This window comes from Leucopleurus acutus (assembly GCF_964270905.1).
Source record: "Leucopleurus acutus genome assembly, chromosome: 18".
Classification (NCBI taxonomy): Eukaryota; Metazoa; Chordata; class Mammalia; order Artiodactyla; family Delphinidae; genus Leucopleurus; species Leucopleurus acutus.
Genome location: NC_139160.1, coordinates 70,247,211 through 70,272,446, shown reverse-complemented (window position 1 = coordinate 70,272,446; position 25,236 = coordinate 70,247,211). Strand labels below are relative to the sequence as shown.

Here is a 25,236-nt window from a genome sequence, read left to right as displayed (position 1 = left end):
ACTCTGTGAGGCATATTCAATAGCCACAGCTGAGTTCTGGGCTCAAGAGCTGCCTGGCAACCAAAGCCAAATGAAATTATGGTCCCTCACATGCTTCTTCCTATTAAAAAAAGTAAAAACAAAAGCTGTTCTTTGAACACTTGAGTTTTAAATTAAGTTTTCTAGTAATCAGTGTATTAGAAAGTTTAAAGTGAACCATATTACTCTATAACACATACAAGGACACAAGTCAAAGTTATCAGAAACATAAGCGATACAGGAAAGATGAGGCAGCCATCTGAAAACACTGAGTAGCAAGTTCAAGAAAGAACATCAGTGCGTTCACCTTCTAGAAGGAAGGACTAGGCACCATTTCTAACACTACAGATACGCCTGGAGAGCTGCCAGGCTAATCTGTAGGCAGGAGCAGCAGTTTCACCTACAAAGCAAATTAACCTCATGGATTCTTAGCAACAGGTCATTAATAAAATAACTAAAATAAGTAGAAAACACGTAGAGAAGTCTTAAACGTGGAAATAATCTACTGTACGATGAGGAGACAATCTCAACCAGGGTCCACTTTGTGAGGCATCAGCATCTGGTAGACCAGCACTTTCCTAAGAGATTAACATTTACCTCAACTTGGTTGCAAGTATCCTAGTAAGACGACCTATCTTCCCACATTATTCAGCATTAATAAAATATACAGTCCCATTGTGCTCTGAATACAAACTATAAAATCAAATTCAAATACTTAGTCTTAGCCCACACCCAGAACGAAAGGAAACTGTTTCAGGATTCCAGACTGTTAATTAACACTTACCAAGACAGGAAAGGATTCAGTCAGCATTCCTTTCTCTGGAAGGGAACAAAACTTATAGAACTCATGACTTCGATAGGCTCTCTGCTTCACAAGCTGCACTGCGTGAAGAACAAACTTGGCAGACACCTCAGAAGAACAGGAGCACACCATAACTTCTACAACGACAAGGGAAGAAGCAACATTCTAACTGACGAGATTTAAAATAGACACAAAATGGCTTTCATAATGCCTACTTAGGGGGAAATACTATATCAAGAGAATGAAATGGTATATTCAAATGAAATCTGCTATTTCTTTAAAAACAATGAACTGACCGAGTATTAATAAAGATGAGAGGGTAGAAAATTTAGCTATGGAAAATAAATAAATCAGGATTAAAATAAGCAACAGCTACGCTGCAAACAGCAGGAAACAGCAAGCTGTCCACAGATGGACACACAATTATCCTAATCAGGTAATTTTTAAAATCCCTCCCTTCTCTGTTACTAAGTTCAACCTTTCCTCTTGCTTCAGCTAAAAACCAATCAATTCTTGGTAAAGAGGATTTTAATTTTAGAAACCTCTATTTGTTAGCATGCCTAAGTCCCATTAGTATCCATTTATCCAACTTCACTGATAACTTTTCCTAGTCTCTCGCTCTTGGTTTATCTGCACTGTTTGCTTCTGGAAAGTATGACTATCAGAACTACATATGCTTAGCTGTGCTCTGCGGCAGAGCTGGAGATGAGCCAGGATCACCGTGAAGCCAGGTCAGCAGCTTATCTCGCGAATACCTGGCCCTGAGACAAGGAACCGAAGCAAGGCTTAATTCTCTGCTTCACAAGATCAAGTGGGCACAGGGCTCTGGGAACCTAATCACTTGCTAAGAATACAGAATCTAGTGTTATGACAATATGTCAAAGTATTTGAAATAGGAATCATCTGTAGTGCATTTCTTTTTTTTCCCTGCTTTGACCCTTTTCCCCCCCAGTTTTACTGAGAAACAACTGACATATAATATTTTCAAGTTCAGGGTGTACAACGTGATGATTTGACGAATATGTATATGTTATGAAACAATCATCACAAAAAGGTTAGCTAACACATACATCACTTCATATAGGTACCAATTTTTTTTGGTGGAGAGAACATCTAAGATTTACCGTCTTAGCAAATTTCAAGTATACAACCCAGTATTATTTAAGTACAGTCACCATGCTGGACATTAGATCCCTCAAACTTTTCCATTTTATTATAACAAAGTCTGTGCCCTTGACCAACATCTCTCCCACCCCCTCCACCTCCCACAGTATATATCTAATCAAAGACTGCTAAATGCTCTGAGCTACTTCTATTCTGGATGATCTGATCAATTCTTATTAAAAACAAAAAACAAACACACAAAAAAACCAAAGAACTAATTATTTTCAATACCCAACCTAAACAAATCATAATTAGGGCATTATAATCACTGACATTTACCAGTAAACAGACATCATGTTCAATATGAATTAACTATAGATCTTTATTCTTTGGTATGATTAGCACACGTTTTATTAGAGTTAGATGTTACACAACCATTGGGCCTATGTGAGTGGAAGCCCTGAGTTGTACCACGATGCAACTCTGACTCTGATCGTGAACGGAGAAGGCATTATTCTGAACCAAATTAAAATCCTAACTATTAAAACATCTTAAGATAGCCTAGATCGGCGGTCCCCAACCGTTCTGGCACCAGGGACCAGTTCCGTGGAAGGCAATATCTTCACGGACTTGGGGTGGGGGGGAGTGTTGGTTGGGGATGGACGGTTCAGGCGGTGATGCGAGCAGATGGGGGGCGATGGGGGACGGCAGATGAAGCTCCGCTGGCTCGCCCGCCGCCCACCTCCTGCTGTGCGGCCCGCTTCCTAACGGGCCCCGGACCGGTACGGGTCCACAGCCCAGGGGTTGGAGACCCCTGGCCTAGATAGATGACTGACATATGAACCAATGCAAAATAGAACTAGATCTTTAAAAAGGTTTGAACCTAACAGCAAATCTACAGTGCCAGACACCTATTACTGTTGTGAGAAAACTCTACTGCAGGTATATGAACTTTATATGGTCATAAAGAATGCACATAAAGGTAAATGGGCAAGACAAGACATTAATTTTACTCACCAGCCCACGTTGCACCCTCAGGAACCTCAATAAAATGCCTTCGAATTTGACCAGGTTTAAAATGTACATCTGTCAAGGCTAGATCATAATGGGTTGATTCATTTACTCTGAAAATTAATAAAAATAAATGATTAAACATGACACTCTCATTAAAAAAGCTTTATATTATAAGCCCACTGGTACTCTAGATTTCAACAGTTCATGAGAAATGAACACAGGGAGTTAAAAGCTGGTAACAAAACAGTACGCACAATGTCATCTCAGTTTTGCAACATGTTAGCAGAGATACACTGTGGAGATGCTTTTTCTGCTTTTTACTTGTTTGCTTTATAATTTGTCTGAAGTCAGACACACAGCTCCCTCTTTTTTGGTTAAAGGAATTCTACAACATTCACAGGATTTTCCAGTTACCAGAATCTGGACTATTATGAGTCCAAAATATTAAAATCAAAGGCAATGTTTTGTGCCACTGATACTGCCTTATAGTTGAGACTGATATTAAATTTAACCTCATTCGTAGCTTCAAAATGCACCCATGCCATAAATGACACAGTAAAGAAGAGAAAGTACTTTCACAGCGTTTTTGTAAGGGATCAGTGAAACATAAAGGTCAAATGTATAATTACCCAACCCAGAAACCTAAAGTACATACTAAGGACAAACTCTAGTCAGTATGACAAACATTTAATGAGTGCCTACTATACCTGAGGCACTGCTATTAGGTGCTACAATTACAACAATGAATATAATGTTTTCCTTTTCCCCAGCCAATCTAGCGGGGATGGAAAACCCAACAGGGACGTTGAACGTAATATTCTCTGGGGAGACAGGAAGCGTTAGTGGAAAAGATGCAAGGTTCCTGGTTCACGAGGAGCGGTCAGGGAAAGCTTCCTGAAGCACATGAGGTCTCAGCCCACTCCTGAATCTTGTACATTACCTTGTTGAAGTTCCTACGGGACTTCTAGGTAATGTGCGGCTGAGAATTTAACTGTTCTGCAATTTTTTCACGTGTGTGTCACTTGTTACCTCCTCAATTTCATCCTATGTTTCATATGGGCTGAGACCTACTGCATATTAAATATTACTGTGCAACTAACTCAATAGAAGCTGTTAACTCAGAGTTCTCTATTGTTTCCAGTACTCTCATCTCCATCTTGCCTTTCATGTACTGAATAATTTGTTTCGTACATTCTGTACAATGGGCTCCATATGGGGTCACGTAAAATGCAGTCCCCGTGTCTTCCGTGGGCTCACAGTCAAATGTGGTGAATTAAAAATGACAACACACTAGCTAAAGTCTGTACCACAGGCAAGTGAAAAGTGCCATGAAGCGGCAGGGAGGGACTCCCTCCACCCGGAGATGACCAAGAACACACCTGGTCATTAAGTTAAGGGACAGGAAACTGAAGCAAAGAAATCAGCTGTGCAAATGCACCCGTCCTGAGGAAACTGGGGGGGGGTCAGCATTGGTGAGCTCGTGGAAACGTGTAATTTGGTGATGGAGCCGCGGGAAACACTGGCTGTGAAGGGCCACTGTTTGCTATTTTAAGCAGCACGATCCTTGGGCGTGCCGCTGAGGTACTTTATACAGCAAGCAGTGTGATCAGTCCTGAGTTCCTTCGTTCTGGGGCAGAAGACAAGATGGAAAGGGAAGAGTCTGGAAACAGCACTGGAAAAGCGGAAGAACGAGGAGATAATGGTAATCCCAGAGATAAGGGGGGAATCTGGGCCGGGGGTGGGAGGGGACAAAGTCACTGTCAAACACCGCCGAGGCATCAGGCCGGATGAAGGCTAAAACAGCCTCTGAATCAGGTGTAAGGAGGGCAGGTGACAGATGCTGTCAGTTATCCTCACTGTGAACAAGGAACACCGTGACTGACTACGCACCACCTTGAACGTTAAGCAAGGAACAGAACCAAAACCCAGTCACCTGGTTCTGGCCTACGGATCCTTTAAAAGTTCACCCCATTTCCATAAACAGCCATTACATAATTACACGTAACAGCAAGCTATCGGTAACTGGGCACTTACTTTGCTGCAATAACTGCAGTGATTGGGACTCTGAACAGAGGACCTGCGTTAGGCGATGCTATATCATAGCCACATACCTTGAAAAAGGAATAAGTGTCAGTATCCATAAACAGACTTTTTTAAAAAGAGAAAATAACAGAAAAAAAGGGTGAATCTACTCAGCGAATAAATTAAGATTAAAATGTAAAGGTCCTAAGTACAAGTTGGCATCAATTTTCTGATGTCAGGCCACATAATTAATGGCAAACAGCCTGGACAAATACACCCATGACAACCCTTGACTTACTCAGACTGATGGGGAAATGGACTGCTACACAAAGACTTCTACACATTTTAAAGACTAAAGAAAGTAAAAATGAAGATATCCCAATAAATACCTCCGTATAATGCAATCCTTCTCTTAAGCCCCTGGGATCCACACGTATGTTTATGTGTCTGCACTGATTCATGAGTTCCAAATGGCTGGGACACTGAACCCATGATGAATTCGAAGTTAAAGCTAAATGAAGCTGAAGGGATATTTTCTCAGAGTTTTCTGGCGTTAAAAAGACCAAAAAGTAAAGATTAGTTATTTTTTCCTTTTCTTCCATTTTAAAACGTTCTGTCGTCTGTCAAGAAAATTCCACAGATACATGTGGTTGGCTGTAAAATCCAGTAGGCACGGGCTCCCGAAACACAGCTTACATAAAAGAGCCACAGAACCTCCCTCACATTTATTTTAGGACGCTCGGAATCCGTTCATGTGTTCACCCAACATGGCTGGCTACAACCTGAACACAAACCATTTTAGTGAATATTTTTCATTACTGCATACAGTTAACAGAATCTGACTAAGAGAAAAGACTCCTAAGTTTACAGTGATGACAATTTTGTTCACAGTCGTTGGGCTGGGGTTCTCCCTGGCTGCTTCTGCTTCCCACTCTCCAACCAAAAACTCTTACACCCAAGTAGTAAAAGTGGGAAAGAAAAGGAATTTGATGCTTTACTATCCACAATTTAATAAAAGCTCCAGGTCCCTAAAGGCCCATGCTACTGTTTTTCTGGTAGACACACTGCCAACCGAACTGCCATTGTATCAGGATCCCTAATTGCCATCAGTGTCCCCTACACCTCTATGAAATACAAATTAATAACATTGTCAATTCCTGTCTTCTCTTTAGAACATTAGCCTAAACAGCATTTTCTCTATTGTGGTACAATTCATTCAAAGCATAAATGTGAGCACATCAGCTTACTGTCCAGTTATTACTCACCAGTATTTTCTGGAAATACAGGTTCAATGCCAACACCGTGATCTGAAGGTGCAGCCACCTGAACAGGATCTCGGAGGTAGATGCCACGGTTATTTCCAACAGTAACAGTGAAACCTAACTTATTAGCAAATGATGTATTCTGAACGAGGTAGTCATAGGCTTTATCAACCTAATTAAGAGAATACAAACAGTAAGATATACACGGTTGGGTCAAGAAAGTACTTTATTGCAGATCCCCAATTTCTTTTCCATTGTAGCAAAGTACAAGCAAAAAGTCAGTTTCTCCATCCGCCTTTCTGACCTACACGGAAACCCCATTTAGGAGGGCAATTCTACCTCACTGGACAAAACACTGGTCTAGCCACTGGACGCGCCTTCCACTCCACCCTCTTTACTCCCAAATGACGAAGCTAGGAAACCTCCACATGCCATTACGACTGGCCGGCTTCTGCCCTCTGCTGCTCTGCCGTGAACTCCACCCTCAACATGTCCTATGTCTATTATGTTTCTCCACCTTAGCCTCACCAATCTGTCTTAAGTACAAAATTTGTTTTCATACCCTCTGCTTACAGTTCAGAGACTACTCTGGCATATAATCAATTAGAAAAACTCAATCATCATTATAATAGGAGTATTATCCAGTAATCACTAAAATATTATCCTGCTGATTTACAACCCGTTTTTTTCGTACAAACGACAATACCTGAATAATACCATGTCCTTGGGCAAACACTTCTATATTGTCAGCCTTCACTGCAGTGTTTTCGAGAGCTCTTCTGACTGAATGAACCGTGTAGTTAACATTATTAGCTTTCAGACCTAAAAGCCAAAAACAGAAAACAAGAAAGTAGTGTCCATCAGTTGAGCTGGTTACTTGAAACACTCTCTGCTCACTAGTATGGATAGCGCGTACATCCTCTGGTTTTAACGTCTTGTGTTTCAACACTCACTTTTAAATCTTTTTTTATTAAAAAAAAAAACAAAAAACTGACAAACAGTCTGACTCAAGCTGCTTGTGTTAACGCAAAGACTTCATTCAACGAAAATTCCTGTGTGCCCACTAGGCAGCAGCATGAACACGGGCTCTGCACTGGGAATGTGAACGTCTGAGCAAAAAGTACCAAAAGGCATTCGAATGACACCTTCCTTAAACTACTGCTGGTCAAACAACATGGTCACTGGCACGAGGTCTCAACCCGGGTGCACATTATAAACACCAAGGGTACTGGAAGGAGCCAGAAAGATGTGAGGTCCCAATGCAATTAAATCAGCACCTTTGAGACTGGATCCCAGGCATGGCCACTGATTAGAAGCTTCCCTGGCAATGCCAGGGAGCAGCGAGGCTGGGGCTGACTGTCCTCTGGGAAGGATGTGGAGGCCGCCAAGCTGTCCACCTTCTGATAACGACTGATGTTAGAGGCGCAAGATGAGTAAGAGCGCACTCCTGACCCCTCCAGAACTGAACACGCAGACAGTTACGAGAGTAAGCCCTGAGCAAAACAAACATGGGAACGCTACGGCGCTCTGAGAGCAAATCAAGAAGGTGGCCGTTGTGTGAGAATCCACGAAAGGGTGATGCTCCATGAGAACAGATACGTGAGTCGGTATCCCTAGTAGTGTCTATCAGAGGAGACACAGGGAACACACAGGCCAAGACACGGCAGAAAGGAGCTCCAGGCAAAGAGAGCAGCGCGCCACAGACAAGAGGCGCGAGCGACCCTGAGATACTCGGCAAGGTTGAACAGGACCAGGACTGTGGGTGGAGAGCCTGGGATCTGACCAGAGGGACACTGCTGGGGAAGGGTCTTCAGGCCCGCCGGGCTGACCGGACGCTGAGCCCTGGTCAGGGCTGATGCCCCCCGTCCAACACCACAGCAGCCTCTCGCACGCCAGCCTAGCGCCCCATCGGCTTCGCTGGCTCCACGCCGATATTCACTGTCTTCTTACGTGTAACAGTAACCATTTTTTATTTTGTTCACAGTCTGTTTCTCCTCCAACTTTAACATCAACTCCCCACAGGCAGGTATTTTTAATGCTCTGTTCACTAATTTAGCCCCAGAGCTAAAATAATGCTTAAGAGTCATTAACAGCCAATGAATATGCTTGCTGAATGAATATACATTCAAATCATTATCATCACATCAACTATTCTCCACCTTAAACTTTACTTTGGGCCAGGACATTCCCAGTTGTACCACATTTTCTTACCCTGAGAAATTCAGGAATTAAAAATATCTGCCTGAAATAAGAGAAATTTATTCAATTACTTTTCACGGCCACAATCTGACTTTATTTTATGCTATGAACATGAAATTGTCTAGATACTTCACACCTACTTAACTAAGCTTATACATAAACCATGCATTTTAGAACCAGGACCAAGATGAAGTATAAATGATACTTTTAAAATCCATTTTATCATGTTACTTCTATCTTATTAAGAAAAGTAATGAAACTGTGGCTGAAGTACACGTGGAATAGCCAACAACTCACTGTCGCTTCACTGGGAAATTGAGCAACGGTAGTAAGGTGAGCAACGTCGTTACCTGATAGAATCAAGGCGATGCCTCCACACGCGTTGGGAGAAGACATAGACGTCCCGTTCATGAGCTGAGTTCCACGCAGCGTCCAGTTAGGAACAGAGGCTATGGCACCTCCTGGGGCGCTGATGCTCACTCCAAGGGCCCCATCAGCACTGAACGAAAGCAGTTAGAGTCTGCTTACGACGGTGGACATTGGATAAACAGGGCCTTTGTAGAAAGGCCACTGGCCAAATAAATTACAGTACAACACACGAACTATCCGCAGTCATGGCTATTTCACTATCACGCAGCAGTTTTTTCCCTCATAAGTGGACAAAATGTCTGTGTGTGTGCGTATCTGGGCTTACACGTGGCAGGCCATAGTATCAAGTATGTTTTATAGAAGGACAGTAAATGAGGGTCGCTGCTCAGACGCCTGATGAATGTACTTTTCGCGTCTGTAATAAGCAGAAGCACCCTCTTGTCTACAAAGTCTAAAATAGCGCTGTCCAGGAGAAGCATGTGGGACACACATGGCATTTAAAGTTTTCTAAAAGCCATATTTAAAAAAAGCTAACAAAAAGATGGTTTACTTAATTTTAGTAACATATTTTATTTAACCCAACATATCTAAAATATTATAATTTCAACATGAAATTGATAGGAAAAAATGAGTTAATTTACATTCTTTTTTGTACCAAGTTTGCAAATCTGGTGTTCATTTCATACTTGCAGCACAGCTCAGTTCAGACTCTCATGTGACCAATGGCTGCCATGCTGGACTCAAGCCAGCAGGGTCTGCTGAGTTAAAGCCCATAGAGTTCACCATCGCATCGTCACCAAACACCAGCTCAACAACTATCGTTGTTCCTGGCTAGGAATATTGGGGCTATTTGGTTTCACATTTTAACAGAGAACTGAAAGCAATGCAAACAACTCCTGTAACGGGTTGGTAGCAGCCCTCCTAGTGACTATCCTAAAACAAATATTATTGGGTAAATATCTGTTGACCTGTAAAGATGTTCTCACTGTATTACCGAGTGACAAAAGTAGGTTATAAAAGTGCCTGAGTCACGTGTGCTTCCACTTACGCACACGGTAATGACTAAAAAGATGTTCTTCGAAATCTGACCCATACATACGATAGATGATGAGGTTTAGGGTGATTCCCACTTTTCTCTTTGCACTGTCTATGTTGTCTACCAATGTTTGCACTGAACCTTGATATCTGGTAACTGGAACAAATAACTGGGAAGACTCATGAATTCTGACTACTTCCTTACTCTCTATTAATTTTCCACTAGTCTGTTAAAGTGGCTGATCATAAAGCATTTCTGGTGTTGGAAATAGTGTTCTAAAAATAGGTTCCATAAAACGTAAATAAAACTTTCACTGAAATAAAAAAATAAAATTTTCCTTATATAAACCTTACATATTCTTAGTGAAGGATTGTAGACATGGGCGTAAAATTTATAACAGAATAGTTATGTCATACATCTAACAATGAAATAACTAATTTATTTCTTTAATTACCTGTTTCCCTAAAACGAGATTGTTAATCAAAATGAAAATGCAAAAACCAATGGAAAGAATCGGTAAAATGACCAAAACTCTACCCCTCCCCACCATGCAGTTTAACAAAATATTTGTAATAGTCCCATGTACAACTCTCAACCTACCTGGGGCCTCTAGAAGACCACGTGTACTGATTTGCAGGTAATTTCTCTCTCAGAGAATACTCGGCAACCATCATATCAGGAGAAACGTAGGCACCAACACCTGTGGAGTGGATCTGGTCATTAACAAAAGGACACAAGACAGGGATCCTAATTCTAAACCCACTGCTCCCTCGGCTGTGTGACCCTAGTAAATCGCCTACTCTCCCGATACCACAGTTCTTTCTCACAAAATGGAAAGATAAGAAAATTTAATAACCAAGGCAAGTTTACTACATGCCAGATGTTACACTAGGTGGTATGCTTTTGTATATAAAAATACCTTCCAGGATTATTATGTAGATTAAATATAATAATGTATCTAAAAGTGTATCTATGTGTAAAAGAGAAATGTGTTTCAAATTTTAAAAATATAACTTTAGAAAGATAAGGAATCAGTTGATTGGTCTTCATTTTTAAATGACCACAAAAATGACTGTAGTAAATAACAAGCATATAACATGCTACATACAGTCTTTTAGTATTATATATATTTTTTGCGGTACGCGGGCCTCTCACTGTTGTAGCCTCTCCCGCTGCGGAGCACAGGCTCTGGATGGGCAGGCTCAGCGGCCATGGCTCACGGGCCCAGCCGCTCCGCGGCACGTGGGATCTTCCCGGACTGGGGCACGAACTCTTGTCCCCTGTGTCGGCAGGCGGACTCTCAACCACTGCGCCACCAGGGAAGCCCTACATACAGTCTTTTAGATAAATGTGCAGATGCAAACTAGTTAGACTCTGCAATCACAGAACATAGAGATCAAACTCAGTTCCTTCATTCTAGAAATTTGGAAGCAGAGCGTAGAGAGATTAAAAAAATTTACTAAAGGAAATGACCGGCAGAGACAAGACTTAGAATCGAAGCCTACCAGCTCCTCATTCTTCTTTACAACACACACATCTTCGGAGCAGAAGTCTAGATAAAATAGGTGAGTTAAGAGGACTCAGGTTAACGATGCTGCCACATAAAACTAATCGTTTTGTAAAATTTAGTATAAAATTTTCAGTGAAACTGGGGATAAAAAAATGACAAAATACTGAGCATTGTAGCAGTGCAGTGTATTTTGATCATTAGATACCTTTGAGATCTATTTTCTGTTTCATTTTCATTTGTGTACTTAAAAATATCTAGAGATCTGGAATACACAAGGGATGTATCACACTGGCAGGCACTGTTATCTTAACACATGATTTAACAGAATTACTGAATCAAAAGGTTTCAAACTACAATAAAGGGGCCCAGCGGTAAAGAATCCACCTTGCAACACAGGGAACGTGGGTTCAATCCCTGGAAACTAAGATCCACGTGCCGCAGGGCAACTAAGCCCGTGTGCTACAACTACTGAGCCTGTGCACCTCAACTAGAGCCCATGTGCCGCAAACTACAGAGCCCACGTGCTCTGGAACCCGCATGGCACAACTAGAGAGAAGCCATGCGCCACAACGAAAAAGGTCGTGCATGCCTCGACGAAGATGCCAGGTGCCACAACAAAGACCTGACGCAGCCCCCGCAAAAAACTAAACCAAATTATATAAAGCAAGCTACACCTTGCTTAAAATTTACAAGCTATAAATAAAAGCACGTCCTATAAACATACGGTCACTGATATTTCAAAACAAAAACATTTTCAAAAGGACCAGTTTCTGTTCTAAGCTTTGATGCCCAAATTTTGTTGTGTCTATAACATCAGTAATATCTTTACAACTATAATAACACTTATGATATATACATATCTGTTCAGTTACTGATGGATACGCCAGAAAAACTGTTTGGGACCAGTTTTTATAGTCATGCATCCAATCACAAATGTTAAGAGGTGTAAGCCTTATTTTGATCCCAAATTTAAAAATAAACCAAAAAACTTTAGGCCTCATTTACTACATAAGGGATCTCTCAATTCATCCTCCTCATTCATGATCTTAGTAAAAAAAATCAGGGCTGGGTTTCATGTTTTGTGGAGGGGGGGTTTTGCACAAGGCGGCAGCTACTGTACTATAATGGAAGTTAATTTGATTATTTTCATATTATGACTGCAACTAATTTTGCGCTCCTACAACTCCCGCTGACAGGCATTTTTTCTCATTAGATTACAGCGAAACAACACTGCATCAGATCCTGAAGACCAAAGAGTGGGAAAAAGCCACATTCATAGAACAAATGTGATTCAACTGCTTTTCACAATAATGAAGCTCCCTTCCTCTACATCTAAATCTTTCTGCATGTTCCAAGAGAAATTAAAAGAGGAAACGCGACTATAAATAAATTGCCCTACACTATAAATAAGTAGTGAAGCAAGTGTCTTTATTTATGCTGTTTACTTAGCCTGGAAAGCCCTTCCCTTGCTTATTTCTACCTATTAAAATCCTCATTCTCACACTGCTTTCAGAAAGCCTTGCCCAAATTCTCAAAGCAGAGGTAACTGCTCATTTGTAATCCCACAGCCCTGGATCTGTACTTCCAGTAAACCCCTTACTCCAGGCTGCTTGCTGTAGGGGAAATTCTAGATCAGCAAGTCCCTACTAGATTTCACTTTCCTAAGGATCTACTTAAGGCTCACAGTGTCTTGCATAGAGTAGAGATACAGTTAACATTGGATGAACTGATGTTTTTTGCCTGCTTGTTTCTAAGTCTATTTCTAAAACAGGAAACTAACCTATCACACTTGATGTGGTTCCTCCTGGGCACCCGACTGTAGAAAGGCAGGGGCCGTTATTCCCAGCACTTGAAACATAAATTACGTTATGCTTCCACACAGCTTCACTAATTACTTCACATATTCTCCTGAAAGAGACAGACAATTCCGCTGAACATATAAAACTGTCCCACTTTTCAAGAAATATATGACCATAATGTGAAAATATTTTCAAACATGGTGTATATGAAAAAACAAACCAAAACAAGGGTTCTAAGTAGCATAAGTAAGATGGTGGTCATGGATCAGGAGAGGTGCTTTAGAATCACTCAGGACATCCTCAAACTACAAGTGCTGAGCTCCTATGCCCACAGTGTTTATTAACACCAAACTACGCTCAAACGCACGGTTAAGTAAATTTCGGCACATCCACCATTGGTGGAACACGATACAGCCATCCCAAGAGATACACCCTCGTTGGGTTTTAGTGGAGGGAAGGAGTTAGGAGCCCCCAGGTTAAACATGGGGAAAATGCTAGATACAAAACTGAATATATGTGGGGAAAATAAACTACAAAAGGACCAAGAGCAAAGACTGAACCATTGGGCAGTGACTGGGTGGTGGGACAACAGGGGTCCACCTCCATCTACCACTTAAAGTATTCAGAAATGACTCCTTGGGAATCCACACACACAGTTGTGACAAGTGGCAAAGGTGAAAGTGGAAATAAGGCACTAAGAAGAACTTAAATGTAGGATTTAAAATATAAGAAATCTGGTTAGAGCTTGACAGCAAATAAGAAAAATGTACTGGTATTAATTAAAGGAGACAAAGTTAGACCACAAGGAAGAAAATGGGGTCAATATAAAAAAGGTAAAGGGCCAAGGACACTCCAAAGTGATAAATGTGAAGGAAAGAATGCTAGGGAAAGAAGACTTTAAAAGAAGGAATGTTAAAGGAGAGAAAGAAATACACTGAGGTAATCAAGCTACTGAAGCAAGAGAAGAAGGGGCGAGATTACCTTCATGGATGAAACAACTGAGAGAGAGGGTACTTGTGAGACATTCCTTTCCTGCCCCACAAGGGACTTAGTACCAGTGATCTGAGAAAATTAAGGTTTTTTTTTTTTAACTTTTTAAAATTTTTATTTTTTGTATTAACATAGAGTAAAATTGACTTTCTCTTTGGTGTACAGTTCTTCGAGATTTAACACATGTATAGCCTGTGCAACCACCACCATAAACACAGTAATAATTTTAGCACCTCATTAAAAAGTCTCCCTGGTGTTATCTGTCCATTTGTAGTTACATGTTCCCTTCTAAGCCCTGGCAACCACTCATCATTCTTGATTCCAGTCATTGTGTCTTTTTCAGCATGTCACATAAATACAATCTTGAGATATACAAGTCTGGGTGTATGTGGATGGTGGGTGTATAGGGATGGTGGGTGTATGTGCATGGTGGGTGTATGTGGGTGGTGGGTGTATAGGGATGGTGGGTGTACGTGGATGGTGGGTGTATGTGGATGGTGGGTGTATAGGGATTGTGGGTGTATATGGATGGTGGGTGTCCATGGATGGTGGGTGTACGTGGATGGTGGGTGTATGTGGATGGTGGGTGTATAGGGATGGTGTGGTGTATAGGGATGGTGGGTGTATGTGGATGGTGGGTGTATAGGGATGGTCTGGTGTATAGGGATGGTGGGTGTATAGGGATGCTGGGTGTATGTGGATGCTGGGTGTATAGGGATGGTGTGGTGTACAGGGATGGTGGGTGTACAGGAATGGTGGGTGTATGTGGATGTGTGGTGTATAGGGATGGTGGGTGTATAGGAATGGTGGGTGTACAGGGATGGTGGGTGTACGTGGATGGTGGGTGTACGTGGATGGTGGGTGTACGTGGATGGTGGGTGTATAGGGATGGTGGGTGTATAGGGATGGTGGGTGTACGTGGATGGTGGGTGTATGTGGATGGTGGGTGTATAGGGATGGTGGGTGTATGTGGATGGTGGGTGTATAGGGATGGTGGGTGTATATGGATGGTGGGTGTCCGTGGATGGTGGGTGTACGTGGATGGTGGGTGTACGTGGATGGTGGGTGTACGTGGATGGTGGGTGTATAGGGATGGTGTGGTGTATAGGGATGGTGGGTGTATGTGGATGGTGGGTGTATAGGGATGGTCTGGTGTATAGGGATGGTGGGTGTATAGGGATGCTGGGTGTATGTGGATGCTGGGTGTATAGGGATAGTGTGGTGTATAGGGATGGTGGGTGTACAGGAATGGTGGGTGTATGTGGATGTGTGGTGTATAGGGATGGTGGGTGTATAGGAATGGTGGGTGTATAGGGATGGTGGGTGTACGTGGATGGTGGGTGTACGTGGATGGTGGGTGTATAGGGATTGTGGGTGTATATGGATGGTGGGTGTCCGTGGATGGTGGGTGTATGTGGATGGTGGGTGTATGTGGATGGTGTGGTGTATAGGGATGGTGTGGTGTATAGGGATGGTGGGTGTATGTGGATGGTGGGTGTATAGGGATGGTCTGGTGTATAGGGATGGTGGGTGTATAGGGATGGTGGGTGTATGTGGATGGTGGGTGTATAGGGATGGTCTGGTGTATAGGGATGGTGGGTGTATAGGGATGCTGGGTGTATGTGGATGCTGGGTGTATAGGGATGGTGTGGTGTATAGGGATGGTGGGTGTACAGGAATGGTGGGTGTATGTGGATGTGTGGTGTATAGGGATGGTGGGTGTATAGGAATGGTGGGTGTATAGGGATGGTGGGTGTACGTGGATGGTGGGTGTACGTGGATGGTGGGTGTATGTGGATGGTGGGTGTATAGGGATGGTGTGGTGTATAGGGATGGTGGGTGTATAGGGATGGTGGGTGTACGTGGATGGTGGGTGTATGTGGATGGTGGGTGTATAGGGATGGTGGGTGTATGTGGATGGTGGGTGTATGTGGATGGTGGGTGTATATGGATGGTGGGTGTATAGGGATGGTGGGTGTATGTGGATGGTGGGTGTATGTGGATGGTGGGTGTATGTGGATGGTGGGTGTATGTGGATGGTGGGTGTATAGGGATGGTGTGGTGTATAGGGATGGTGGGTGTATAGGGATGGTGGGTGTATAGGGATGGTGGGTGTATAGGGATGGTGGGTGTACGTGGATGGTGGGTGTATGTGGATGGTGTGGTGTATAGGGATGGTGGGTGTATAGGGATGGTGGGTGTATGTGGATGTGTGGTGTATAGGGATGGTGGGTGTATAGGGATTGTGGGTATATAGCGATGGTGGGTATATAGGGATGGTGGGTGTATATGGATGGTGGGTGAATGTGGATGGTGGGTGTATGTGGATGGTGGGTGTATAGGGATGGTGGGTGTATATGGATGGTGTGGTGGGGGAGTGGGGGAGAGGTGATCAATAAGTAAACACTCTAAATAAGGTAATTTCAAAGTTAGTACTATGAAGGACAAAGAGGTGAGGCAACATGAGGTCAAGGCTAAGCCAGTGGACTTGGCGGCAGGAAGATCCTGACGGCACAGCCATGGAGTGGGGCAGTGAGACATGTCCATGGAAAACAGTGAACATACGTAATAACTAAGTTTTGCTGGGAAAGTAAGTGAAGGCTGTGTGAAATGAAGAGGTTTTTTAGTAAGTTAATTTTAAAGCTAGCAGGTACTAGAGCATGTCTGTATAGTAATGACAACCCAGGAAAGGCGAGGGATGATGCTGGAGCAGTCTTTGAGGAAAGAGGAGATGAGAGCCAGATCGTAAGTGCCTGAGTGGCTTTCGATCCCAGCACTTCTTTCATTACAGAGCAAGGGAAGGCAGAAGGTTGGGTCAGACAGGTCACAGAAAGGGCATGGAGGTTCCCTCTGAGTGCTTCTGTTTTCTCTGGGAAAGAAAGACGTGAGGACATCAGCTGAGGAATGAAAGGGGAGGTCGCTGAAAGGCTCCGAGGAGAAAAGGAGGTGTAAAATGGCCGTCCAGGAGTGCAAGGGCACGTGCAGTGTGACCAAAGACGACGCTGATGAACATCTCCGATTCACGGTCCTAAACAAAGTATGACATCAGTGTGACCTCCAGACCCGGGCAGATGAGTTGGATCACTGAAGGATCTGCCGGGCTTCCACAAGTCTAGATTTTGTCAGGAAAGTACACCTGGAAGAGGTCAGGCTGCGTGTGGATGAGGAATTCTAGTGACAGATGGGCCCTCGGGTCCACCTGGCTGGCTAGGAGGGGAAAACTACATCAAAGATGTGACTGTGGGAATGGGGCGGGGTTCTCAGAGACAGACAGTTATCATCTACCCACCGAGTCTGCTCTTTTTCAGTTGTGATATCCAATCCAGTTCTAAAAAGCATTTAATACTTTTCATCAGCTAAGCTTCTATGGCTGACAATTGCCAAAGAACACTCACCCAGAATTTGGCCAGTGAGTTGCTTCTCCATAGCTGTAGTTGACAAGATCACACTTATGATTTATAACCTCTATCATCTATTGAAAAGATTAAGAGTCCAGTTTAGGCAGCCATTTATAGAAACAGATGAGCCAGTACAATAAAGGCATGGAATCCCATAGTTTCTTAACCAATCGTATTCCAATTCAAATCTAAATTTATAAGTTATCCTCAGGCATATGGTTGATAAACTTAAAAAAATGTAGGAGGGAGTCACAGAGTACAGGAAGTAGTCAATAAGAAACAAACTAGCATTTGCAGAGTGGAGTTGGGGAGAGGAAGGGGGATGGAATGGTTCTTATTAAAGTCTAAATTTGCTAAAGTAAAATATAATTCATATGTTAAAATGAAATGCAGAATAAATTATTCTCACACTGATGGAGCAAGCTGGCTAAGAGGTCTTTTTAATTTTTAAAGTAGCTCAAAACAGCTTCCTAAGGGATTTACTAGAAGTGAGAGTATAATGTAAATAATACTTTCATAGTTTCCAAAAAACTTTATCCTAATAATTTTCAATAAAAATATATAAATGAATTAAGCATTTTTGCTTTTAAAAACAAAGTCCTATATACCAAATACAGTTCCAATATTTTTTGTAAAGCCAGAGCACTTTATAAACCTGAAAACATCCATGATCATTAATCATTAGTCTTCGAAGTCAACAGCTCACAAATACTCACAGCTCTGATAAGGCCCGTGCCCGTTTCCATTGTGCTTAGTCTTGTATCACCAATCTTGATGGAAAGAATCTGAGCACCAGGAGCCACGCCATTCCGTTCAGGTTCTTCTGGAAAATGCCCGGCAGCTATACTGGCTACGTGTGTTCCGTGAGCTCCTAGAGGCAAAAAGGGGAGAAGATGACAAAACATCCTCAGAGACTCCAAGTTTTAACCATTAGATTCAATTTGCACATTATTAATCACAATAAAAGTCATAGAATAAAAATATAGTCTCATCTTAACATCTAACAGTGTATTATTATCTTAAGTCTCTTAACGATAATTCACAAAAAATGAATTACACACACTATTCTGCCATCCTGGATCCTACCCGTTTCACTGAGAGTGAAAATGTAAGTCACAAAGGCGAGAAAATATTTGCAACATATGTAACTGACAAAGAGCTTATATCCAGAACATAATCTTTCAAATTCAAAAGAAAAATGGGTAATACACTTGAAAAAGCATTTCCCAAAAGAGAATAACCAAATGGCAAATATATGTATGAAAAGATGTTTAACTCCATTAGTCACCCGGAAAATACAAACGAAAGCCACACTGAGATGCCTCTTACTACAGTTCTGAGCCTGACATGGCAACCGTGGGTGGGGCCGTGCACTCACACTCTGCTGCGGGGCGCTAAGGGAGCAGCTGCTGTGAAGAGGAGCTCCGAGAGTCTTAAATAGGCAACCACCACACCCAACCAGTTCTCCCAGACACTGGTCCAAATTAAACAAAAACATATTTCTACAAAGACCTGTACGCAACTGTTGAAACAATCCAAATGTGCATCAACAGATGAATGGATAAACAAACCATGGTGGATGCACATGACGAAACACTACTCAACAATAAGGAACAAGCTAGTTTACAGTCACAATATGGATTCTGAAATAGGCAGGCAAAAAAAAATTTTTCTTCAATTCCATTTATATAAAATTCTAGAAAATGTAAAGTAATCTAGAGTGGACAGAAAGCAGTTTAGCGGCTACCTGAGGATGTGCGTGGAGACAGGGCTGGGTTATAAAGGAAGACATGCCAACTTTTGGGGGTGATGAATATGTTCGTAATTTTGACTGTGGTGATGGTGTCCTGGGTGTATGCACATATCAAAACTTACCAAACCGTGTGTATCCATATGTGCAGTTTCTTGTACTTCAGCTATACCTCATCAGAGCTTGGGGAGGGGGAGGGAAAGAGCTGGCTGTCCTACTTCACTCTCCTTCTCCCTCCCCAGAAGTAACAACTACCCTTACCCTGAAGCTGGTACGCACATTCTTCCCACCTATGTTTTCATATTTTTACCACACACACACACGCATAAACATAATATAGTACTGCTTGGCATGTTTAAAAATTTTATACAAATGTTTTACCATGCATAAGTTTTTTCAGTAAAGTTTATGTATCTGAGATTTATGCATACAGGAATATGTAAATGTATTCATTTTCATTCCTATATAATGTATTCCACAGGATGAATAATACAAGTTTTTTAAAAAACCTATTCTTTTGTTGATGGGCATTTAAAAAGTTTACAACTTTTTCAAAATTACATAGAATGCTGTAGTGAGGATCCTTTTACCTGACTCTTTGCACTCATGGGTGAATTTTCAAGGGTTAATATTTGGAGGTGAAATTACTGTTCATAAGATGAATTATGCTGATCTATTTTTTGTGGTTGGCCCATGCTTATACTCCTCGAATGGAGCCTACATGGTTATGGCTTTAAAAAAAGCCAGGGAATTTCCAGGGAATCAAGTCACATCCATTATTCCAGGCCTAGTTCTTTAGTAGGGATCATTCGATTAAATTCTCTATAAGGCTGCTTCTGGCTAGAAGAATTTGTCATCTTACCACTTTGTAAATTTATCTCTAGTTAGCAAATCTGAAGCAGAATACCTCCACTCGTCACTATGGAGAGCAGGTTTCCATCATCATATATATTAACGGAGTAATTCAACATCTCAGCTGTGCCAAAAGAGCCATATTCCTGGGCCTCTCTGTAATTTCTCAAAACAGTAGATTTACTCAAATCCCCGTCTTCATTTGAAGCAATGCAGGCTCTGTCAGATGAGAATAAAGAGTAGGTAATGAAATTTATCTTATTTTCTTACTTTTTAAAAAATCACACAATACTGTTTCTCAGATATCTTCTCACCACTCTATCTGCTTTTACCATAACAAACATGGCAACTGCCTGTTTCACGGAGTAGACAGTAAAGATAAGGTAAAATAACTTACAGGAACCAGCCCTTAAATGAAGTCATGTACAGAGCTTTAGGAACTGTCCTTCACGAAACTCCAGGCACAAGACCATCTATCTGCTTAAGGAATCAGACCAAAGCTTAGCCTCGACCTTTAGAATAGTTTAGGGTGATTCTGACAACACAGTTTAGGCCCTGCTTCCTTCTGATTCTTTTAGAACTGATTTCATGAATCCAACAGCATAGGTGGGCCCTCGAAGCTAGATGAACTATACGGAGCCTCGGACGCACATTTATAACAGCCTTAGGCAAACATTTGTTTTTCACAAGAAGCATTTTCTACAGTTTTATGGTTGTCCTCCTGTCTGCTCTTTCCTCATTTTATTAACTTTTAAATTTTTAAAATATATATTCCAAACACTTTAGAAGACAGACTGATGAAAACTAAATAAATCTAACAGTCATAAATGAAACGTACGTCATTTAAGGGTCAACATTATGTGTTTAGCTATTAGACCTTTCTGCTCATTTTCTAAATAAGAACAACTGTGTTTTAACAAGCTAAGTACATCAATCACAATCGCTATAATGAATTAATGGAAGTCCACTAGTATAGTGTAGAGAGGGCGTTATAAATACTAAGGCATACATTTCATTAACACACTACAAAAGAAGAATTTGGGAAGAAGAATCTCTGAAATCATCGGTTTGTTTTTATGTATACTCCAATGTGTGCCTAAAATGATTTACGGCATTTCAAAAAAATAAGTACAATATAGCAAGACACAGGAGAATGAACACTTACGGGGAAAGTAAGGCATAGAGAAAACAAGCAGCACATCAAATGGAATCAGAGCTGAGGTTAGCGGATAAAACGTATGCCAACAAATCTTCCACATCTGCTAGCACCGTTGATGCCAAAAGCAGCACCGTTGATGCCAAAATTTAAGTACCTGGCCAGCCTCCATGCTGGAAATCACTCTCCAGTCCTCCCTTTCCCTCACGCAGCCCATCACACACTAAACGGCTAACAGTTCCTCCATCATTCTCTGGATCTTTCCCCTCTACCCTCAACCCCCTTTCCTACCCTCTGCTCAGCTAACTTGTGCTGACCCTTCAATGCCATCTCTCTTGATGCTTCCTAGTCAGGTTCAGATGTTCCCAGGGAGTACTTGCTTCCAGAGTCTGGAGTCCATGGAGCAGCTTCTAGAGAGTCTGCTTGGTACAAAGAAGCTATTTGCCAAATGGTGAAAGAAGGCATCAACATCTTCTAACAACATTCTCACAGCAAATACTGTGACACATTTCACAGCACTTCTTATAACCACCATCTACATGGAGGGACTCAACAATTCAAGCACCATATCAAAATATAAATACAGAACTTAGTGACTTCACTAAATAACTCCACAGAGGGCAAATGTGAACATGGTGCAAGGGTATACGTTTTTGAAGGTCTGTTTGGCTTAACTCAAGGGACAGTTGTTAGAAGACAGAGAAGGCCTGTGGACAGGATTAGAGTACGTGTGTGTGAAAAGAATCCACACTTTTCATCAAACTCTCAAAGGAAAACTGAAACGAGGTCAAAAACCACTGAAAAGAAACCAATTAATAGTCTTTCCTTTATGTCGTCCTCTATAAATAGTGTTTCTCTGACCAGGTTTTGCTCCCTATTGAGGGACAGCACTTGACACTATGCATCCTGGCAAATACTTGAGTGCAGTCATACTAGGTTACCTGGTTAAGTGCAGAGACAGGGGTTTAACAATTAGTAGAATTGTGTCAAGCGGAGGGCAGACCTGACATTCTTGAAACAAAACAGACACTTAAGGTCACTTTACCTCCCCTCAGAAATGCTTGGCATTTCTGACATGAGACATGAGAACACCTGCAGACAGTGCCGAGATTTGCCTTAAGGTGATTCAAGATCTTTAAGATTCGCTTCAAAAAATTCTGGATCTAACTCTGAGGTGGGGTGGGGGAATCAAAGTCCCATACAATATATAGTATTGTGCAAAACAAGTTAGATTATTTCTAGTAGCACCTGAAAGCATGATTCTGCTGTGTTTTTCATTGATTATACTAACATTTTCTAAAATGTTTTCTAGTTATCACAGATTTCACTTCACTTAATATTTGATTAAATTTCATTTCCAACACAAAAATTCTTCAAGATGTCTCAGCATACTGTTGACAAACTATTACATTTATCACTTTCTTTGTCAATTGCCTTAAAGACCAAGAAAACTTTCTGGAAACATACACTGGCCCCCTGGACATCCTAACCCCAAGCCATTCCCCTTAGGACAATGTAGTCCGCAGTGCTTTCAGCATCTATAGAAACACTTTAATTGAAACCACCTACTGCTCCACTACCCAATCCCCGCTAACATTAAAGTATTTCCTTAAGTCCTTTTGTGTGTTTTGTAGTAAATTTTCCGTGTCACTGAATTTTGTATCTAGTATTTTCCTCACACTTAACCTTACCTCCTCTCCCATGACAAAAATCACTGAAGGTTTATGACTGGGAGTGACTGTATCGTGTTATACCACGGGGTAGATGTCCCAAAATTTACTAAACCATATGTTTGAACAACTTTTTAATATTACAAACTCTTGATCAAAGCTTCTGCAAAGCTTTTGGAAAAGAACTGTTCACAATGTGTGCACACCTGCACATATACACACACCAAAACATACTACAATACATGGAAAAGTTGCATGAATATCAACTATCATCTAGATTGAAATATTGTTATATGCAAATATTTTATTACCACTTTCAGGCCCAAATGGAGTAGAGATTTCCTATTCAACTGACAATTTTATATACCCATTATCAAAGATGAGTTATTACCCACATCTGTGAGAGGAAAGCCCCCTTTTAAGTCGGTGCATTATAAACTAAATAACAAGAGACAGCATTCAAATCACTGTATCTTGTTCTGTGTTTGCCACATCTCGGGAAACAATTCTTTACATATGAGCAGGGACTCAAACTACAAAACAATTTCTGGAAGGGTCCCTGGTTTATTGTGGCGACCCTGAAATATGTACATGCCCAAATATCTGTATTAAGAACATATTCCTGCTTCTACACAGATCGTAATTCAAGAAGACATACTAGCTGACATAAAGGAATACAACTTCAGTGTATGATTCACTAAGAAAGAAAGTAGAAAATGTACGTGATAGGTAACTTGGTATAAATCATCATTATTAGTAGTAGTAGAAGCAGCAGATACAGCTTACCCTTATCCAGTACCTACTATGTCTAGAAACATCAAATTTACAAAACCCTCTAAGGAGGTACGATTATTATCCCAATTAACAGATGAGGAAATAGGCCTAGAGAGGTGCAGATAAAGCATTCAAACTCACATGCTAGGATTCCGTCTCAGATCTGAGCTCTAACGCTGCCGCCCGCATCACGCTGCCTCGCTTCAACTTAGCTACTAGGTCTCTGTTGGTAAATCTTTACACAACTTTCCTCCTCTGCCCTTAAAACTTTTATAGTAGATGCTTTGCAACATCCTCGTGCACTTACTTTCCAAACTGCCCAGCTTCAATCAGGAACATTTCTACATACACCAATCATCAACCTGCTAATATTATCTGTTTAATGACTACTATCTGGTTAATGAAATAAGATTCTTTAAAACAGCTAAGGGTCAGCTTCCGTGTCTAAAATACTAAGAGGTTCAAAAGGCTTATCTAAAACTACCCAAAAGCCAATTTGGCCCTCAAGGAGCTTTGCCTGGAGATATTAATGTCACATAAACCAAATCTCTGGGCAGTTCTGAGGGTTTAATGTTCTTCAGAGCAGATAAAATGATTTTTAAATGAAGAACTGGAAACACACAGCTTACCCCCAGGTCTCACCATCATGCCACACCAAGCAGTCATATACAGGGCCAGGATCACTGTATTTTTTCTCAAAAGAGTTAAGCAATTCCACTTGACTCTGAAGCTCCTCCTTGATTAGTTTATTTGCCTAAACAATTAGAACAGACATTAATATTAGCACATTTTGTGCTCTTGAAAGGTGATATTAACATACAACCAAAGACACCAAAGACACAGTGTGACCCAATAGTAAAGTCATTTTACCATGGAAAAATGTAAGAAAATTTTCTTTTTATATCTGTGCAACTTGTAGTCCAGTTTAGTGGCAGTAACAATTAAAATATTAAACAGTAAAAAATACTTCTTTTACTCACTATCATATTCAGTCACTCCCTACAGCTGCTTTGGGAAAGACATGGTGCTACATGGTGGTGCTATCATTTAGCCAAGGGTGTTGGTCACATACCTATAATTGTATAATTCATTTCCAAAAGTAATGCTAAAATTGTTATAAAATAGTTTCTCTATCGACTTTTAGATTTTTATATCAGGAACATTTCCATTTCAAATTTGTTTCTTAAGAACCCAAATAAATAACAGGAACCTCTTTTAGAGGTTTACCTCTTTTAGAATTCGCTAAGTTAAGTACATACTATGTTCATGACCAAGTACATACAAGCTGCTATTCAACCACTTTCATCTACAAAAACGGGAAATTCATATGCTTCAACCTAGGCACTTTTTTAAACAACATACTATATTAGACTGCCCTACATTCACCTGAATAGTCCTCATGAATAAAAATTTAAGTTTCACACGTTCCCAAAATCTGAAGTTGTGCTTCATTTTTATTTATCCAATATATTCAACATTTACTCCTCCTTAAGGAAAAAGACAATTATATA

General features: G+C 41.2%; 1 protein-coding gene across 3 annotated transcripts in view; it reads right to left on the bottom strand.

Moving 5' to 3' along the window:
* Nucleotides 1–25,236, bottom strand: part of TPP2 (tripeptidyl peptidase 2) — a 69,224-nt gene that overhangs the window by 23,107 nt on the left and 20,881 nt on the right. For all 3 annotated transcript variants that reach the window (XM_082859717.1, XM_082859718.1, XM_082859719.1), the window contains exons 5-17: nucleotides 24,355–24,479; nucleotides 20,181–20,344; nucleotides 18,240–18,394; nucleotides 17,521–17,597; nucleotides 13,117–13,244; nucleotides 10,427–10,526; nucleotides 8,772–8,920; nucleotides 6,929–7,044; nucleotides 6,226–6,394; nucleotides 5,350–5,507; nucleotides 4,973–5,049; nucleotides 2,942–3,048; nucleotides 803–957 (exon numbers count right to left, since the gene is read on the bottom strand). In XM_082859717.1, the coding sequence (XP_082715843.1) occupies nucleotides 803–957; nucleotides 2,942–3,048; nucleotides 4,973–5,049; nucleotides 5,350–5,507; nucleotides 6,226–6,394; nucleotides 6,929–7,044; nucleotides 8,772–8,920; nucleotides 10,427–10,526; nucleotides 13,117–13,244; nucleotides 17,521–17,597; nucleotides 18,240–18,394; nucleotides 20,181–20,344; nucleotides 24,355–24,479 (1,680 nt within the window). The remainder of the gene's footprint in view (nucleotides 1–802; nucleotides 958–2,941; nucleotides 3,049–4,972; nucleotides 5,050–5,349; nucleotides 5,508–6,225; nucleotides 6,395–6,928; nucleotides 7,045–8,771; nucleotides 8,921–10,426; nucleotides 10,527–13,116; nucleotides 13,245–17,520; nucleotides 17,598–18,239; nucleotides 18,395–20,180; nucleotides 20,345–24,354; nucleotides 24,480–25,236) is intronic.